This window comes from Eleutherodactylus coqui, unplaced genomic scaffold, assembly GCF_035609145.1.
Source record: "Eleutherodactylus coqui strain aEleCoq1 unplaced genomic scaffold, aEleCoq1.hap1 HAP1_SCAFFOLD_313, whole genome shotgun sequence".
In the NCBI taxonomy this organism is placed as follows: domain Eukaryota; kingdom Metazoa; phylum Chordata; class Amphibia; order Anura; family Eleutherodactylidae; genus Eleutherodactylus; species Eleutherodactylus coqui.
In genome coordinates, this window is record NW_027101699.1 from 7,501 (window position 1) to 13,004 (window position 5,504).

The 5,504-nt window shown below is 43.6% G+C and overlaps 1 protein-coding gene across 1 annotated transcript; it reads left to right on the forward strand.

Moving 5' to 3' along the window:
- Window positions 1-4,040: 4,040 nt before the first annotated feature.
- On the forward strand, window positions 4,041-5,267 carry LOC136590880 (uncharacterized). Its single transcript, XM_066588406.1, has one exon. It carries the CDS (start codon window positions 4,041-4,043, stop codon window positions 5,265-5,267), a length of 1,227 nt encoding a protein of 408 aa, XP_066444503.1.
- The last annotated feature ends 237 nt before the right edge of the window (window positions 5,268-5,504 follow it).

The window sequence follows — 5,504 nt, forward strand, 5'->3', positions numbered from 1 at the left end:
AGATGGCAGTACAGGCTGCTTGTGGGGGACATTCATAGAAAGTAAAGAGGAGGTGACCGTGTGAGCGTCCCACCACGTCTCTTCTGTGTGTTGTGAGTCTCAGGGCTCAACTTTAGCAAATGGTTTCCCACGTGGCAGTGCGGCTCCAGCAGACGACCCATACACTGGAAGGCTATGCAGTTGTAATCCCAGCAGAAGTGGCCGACCTGTGAGGAAGAGAGAGAACAATCACCACCATCAATGTCACCGCCATCATCACCACCATCACCAATGTCATAGTCACCGCCATCATACTACCGACAGCGGCAGGGCACCACTATGGGTTCCAACATGGCACCCACCTACGCTAACACCTATATGCGTGCTTTTGAGGAGGACTATGTCTATCCGTCTGCTCGTTGGAGGAATGTTACTTGTTGGTATCGATTTCAAGACGATGTGTTTGTCCTTTGGAGGGGGAACCGACCTTGAATTGAATTGAATGGGTTTTACCCGCAACATAAGATTCACTATGGTGTCATCTCGTGAGTCCATCCAATTCCTGGATGTACGGGTGTCGATTATCAACTCTTTGTTTAAAACTGATTTGTTCACGAAAGCTACAGACCATAATTTGTTACTGGTATATAGTAGCAACCATCCAAGATGGATGTTGCACTCTCTTCCATGGTCACAAGTGCTGCAGGTTCGCCGCATTACGGATGAGGAGATGGTTGACACCCGACTTGATGAAATGTGTGTAAGATTTATGAATAGAGGATATCCTCCTCAGTTGTTAAAAAGTCCTGTGCAAAGGTAAAAGAAATAACTAGAGCAGAATTGTTCAATATCAAAACTCAAACCCCTAGGGAAGCAAGAATTCCTTTTATTTTAACTTTTGGCTCAGAGAATGGCAGGGTAAGGAACATCATTCGGCAACATTGGCCAATCATCGGCAAGTGCTGTGGTACAGTCCCAGAATTCACTAGACCCCCCATGATGGCTTACAAGAGGAGTCAAAACCTGGGGGACAGGTTGGTATGGCCCCTCATACCCCCAGTGAGAGGTTTGGTGTAACATACCATATTACCTGTGAAGAAGGGTAATTTTCCCTGTATGGCATGTTCATGCTGTGGGAATATTGTGAAGGGTGATCATTTTAGATACCCTCTGAAAGGATAAAAATACCATCTGAAAGAGAGATTCACGTGTGCAACGTCTTTTGTGGTGTACTTTGACGTGCCCATGTGGCCTGGGCTATGCTGGGGAGACGAGCATAGAGGCCACAAAAATATGGTACATGCCAGTAAAATAGATCTACCTGTCCCCAAACATTTTAATGAATTCAAACACTGTAAGTCAATTAAAATTTAGAATTATACACTGGGTGGCTCCCCTGCCTAGAGGGGGCGACAGATTGGGTTTGTTGAAACGTAAAGAGCTCAAATGAATTTATGAGCTTAATACCATGGCTCCATTGGGCTTGAATTTGGAGGATCCATACACAGTACATCAAAAGGGAGCTCCACTTCTGTATTGAGGTGTGTCATGTTGGAAACCTGGATGTGTCTCTGGTCCGCCAGTATATTTGCTATTTTTTGCTATTTAAATATAGGTTGACGTTATTGTTGACGTTTACATTTTTTTATAGGATTTGGGGTGGTCTCTCACTGGCGATTTTTTCTTTCTTGCGCTGCGAGAGCATGAGAAAACTCTCGCCTCGCAGCGCAAGAAAGACGCCGGTATAGAACCGGCATATCGCTAGTGGTTTCAATGGGGCCAGCGGCAGCAGCGTTAGCCCCATTGAAAACATAGGGAGAATGCCGCGGACTTCTGCCACAGCTGTGACAGAAGCCCGCGGCATTCTATCCTATCTGCTGCCGATCCTATTGAAAGCACTGCTTTGTCAAGCCCCGCGGAATGATTATCAGGGAAGGGCTTGAAATATAAACTCTTCCCCGATAATCAGCAAAAAGTGTTTAAAAAAATTTTTTTTAAAATTTACTCACCTCTCCAGCCCTCAGACGCGTCCTCCTGGTGGCTCCCCTGCACTGCTATTAAGCTCTTTCAGCAGTCGGGATTTAAAAATCCCCGCCTCCTGAAAGGGCTGTGCAGATTGGCTGAGGGCTCAGCCAATAGCAGCTACTGCTTAGCCATTGGCTGAGCCCTCAGCCAATGACACATAGCCCTTACCTATTCAGTCATGGGTAGTTTAGCCGTGCATTGGTTCAGCAAGCTTGGTTATGTTCCGAGTTTATAACTCCAGTGTCATATAAATATACTCCCATATATATACAGGAGTAATTCCATATATATAGTGCACTGCTTTAGTTAACTTGGCTATGATCCAGGGTTTATGACTCCAGTATCATATAGATATACTTACCTATATGTACAGTAGTAATCCTGATGGAGAAGCTGATAGCTGCGCTAATAATAATTGGCGTGGTAGTGCACATGATCTTTGAGGTTGATAAATATGTTTATTTTTCTACATAGTAATGATATAGGCAGGTTAATATTGATTACCATGACAACGGCTCAGATATAGGGTAATTGTGAGTGGCGATGATAATCTTGCGTTAGCCCGTGTGCTCGTGCATGCGCAGTTCGTGCACCGGCTCTGAAGCTGTTTTGACGTCACCAGCAGAAGTCTTGTGTGGTCTCTGAATTCCCGCGAATGTGCCTAAGGAATATTGAGATGCAAGTTACACAGAACATGGCGGACCATACACATGCAAGGTGATTACATGGGTTAATGTTATGTTCAGCTGTATTACAAAGGTGGTTATTGGCGAATGCAGTCTGTGCATAATATATCGTGCATTGTATTGGTGTGCTATTTGTGAGCGGAATAAAAAGTTCCATGATATTATTGTCTGATATATATATATATATATATATATATATATATATATATATGCATGTTTTAATATTTGATGTATTAAACGAATATAAAATATGGAACATTTGAAGAAAACATTTGGAAGCTGCTAATTGTTCATTAATAGAACTTGAAGATCAAACCATGATATGTCAAAATGCATATTCCAGCCCTAAATTGTATGTTTATTTTATGTTTCTTGATCACATTATGAAATAGTGATATGATGGCTACAAATAGACAAAGGGTGGATTGTGGTGCCAATATAATTGACTATTTGTAGCCCTCCATTTTGTCCTTCATCCTCCATTTTGTATTTTCTTTTATTCTCCATTCTGCATTTTACATACGAATAGCTATGAACATTCATGTGGACTTCAAACCTGTTTGGTGTAGGAAGCTTTGATGTAACTGTGAAATGTGTATGTGACTTGTTAGTTCTTTGTATAAGATAGAGGTCTAACATATGTATATTGGTCTTACTTATACAGAACAATGCTACCTGCTTTTACTACAATTCCATTTGTATAGGTTTGTTTGAGCTCTGTCCATATACATTGTATGGCCATGAATCTGTTGAGTCTTGTTAATCCTGTGATACCATCAGCATTGTCTAGGGAATTGAGTTGTTGATTCTGAACCTTTGATCAAAGAAACTGGCTACTTCAGATGGTGGTGGGGGGGTCCAATTGAAAGCACATGGCATAGGAATGTCTTTGTCCTTGACAAACAGAGAGGAGAAACAGGATGTTTCTCTCATGAAGCTAAATTCAAGAATGAACTGAGCGTGCTCACTGAAGTTCCTCCCAGATGGATGACATCACAAGCTACCTCACAAATACCTCCCTCTGAGAACGACCAATCGGCTCGCTATATACTGTAACTGTATTCCTAAATTACTTCATTTCCTGTGTTAAACTTATTTAAGTTTTACGCGCGCTTAATAAAGACAGAGTTTTCTTCGGGGGCACATGATGTAGACGTGTGATCTTTGAAAGGCTCTCCAGGCCTGCACATATTATCTTAATTTGGAAACGCACAGTATATCGAAATAGCGAATTTTGCGCTAACATATTCTTGACAAAGACCTAATAACAACAGAGGTCGAAACGTTGCAACCATACTTCTGATGGAGAAATAAAAGTTATTTTATTGATTTTTGCATCGTGGTGCTGCCATGGATTTTCCCTTTATCACCACCATCACCAATGTCATAGTCACCATCATCACCACCACAAATGTCGCCGCCATCATCACCAATGTCATAGTCACTTTCATCACCGTCACCACTACCAATGTCGTCGCCACCACTATCATCACCAATGTCATAGTCACCACCATCGTCATCGTCACCATCACCAATGTTGCAGCCATCATCACCAATGTCATAGTCACCACCATCATCACTGTCACCACCACGAATATCACCGCCATCATCACCACCATCACCAATGTCATAGTCACCATCATCACCATCACCACCACAAATGTCACCGCCATCATCACCAATGTCATAGTCACTTTCATCACAGTCACCACCACCAATGTCGTCGCCACCACTATCATCACCAATGTCATAGTCACCATCATCACCATCACCACCACAAATGTCACCGCCATCATCACCAATGTCATAGTCACTTTCATCACAGTCACCACCACCAATGTCGTCGCCACCACTATCATCACCAATGTCATAGTCACCACCATCGTCATCGTCACCATCACCAATGTTGCCGCCATCATCACCAATGTCATAGTCACCACCATCATCACTGTCACCACCACGAATATCACCGCCATCATCACCACCATCACCAATGTCATAGTCACCATCATCACCATCACCACCACAAATGTCACCGCCATCATCACCAATGTCATAGTCACTTTCATCACAGTCACCACCACCAATGTCGTCGCCACCACTATCATCACCAATGTCATAGTCACCATCATCACCATCACCACCACAAATGTCACCGCCATCATCACCAATGTCATAGTCACTTTCATCACAGTCACCACCACCAATGTCGTCGCCACCACTATCATCACCAATGTCATAGTCACCACCATCGTCATCATCACCATCACCAATGTTGCCGCCATCATCACCAATGTCATAGTCACCACCATCATCACTGTCACCACCACGAATATCACCGCCATCATCACCACCTTCACCAATGTCATAGTCACCATCATCACCACCACCAATGTTGCCGCCATCATCACCACCATCACCAATGTCATAGACACCACCATCATCACCGTCACCACCACCAATGTCGCCGCCATCATCACCACCATCATGACCGTCACCACCATCAATGTCGCCACCATCATCATAATCACCACCAACATCAGCACACAGGATTTTTACACTGAACAGCTCAAATAAAATAAAAGACTTTTATCCCTTAAATCATCTTTTTCTCCTCAGATTTGACATTCAAGCCACAGGCGGCACTACCGCAAGGACGCTCAGACAACGCAGGCCTAGCCAGCACTACCGCAATTCACACTCAGATGACACTAATGCAAGGCACACTCAGACGACGCAGACCAAGACAACATAGCAAGCAGGTCAGGAATCTCAATAAGCCCAACACTACAGACCTCCAGGTGTCCTAAGGTC

Coding starts and splice junctions, on each gene's coding strand:
- LOC136590880 (XM_066588406.1), top strand. CDS start 4,041: ATGGATTTTCCCTTTATCACCACCATCACCAATGTCATAGTCACCATC.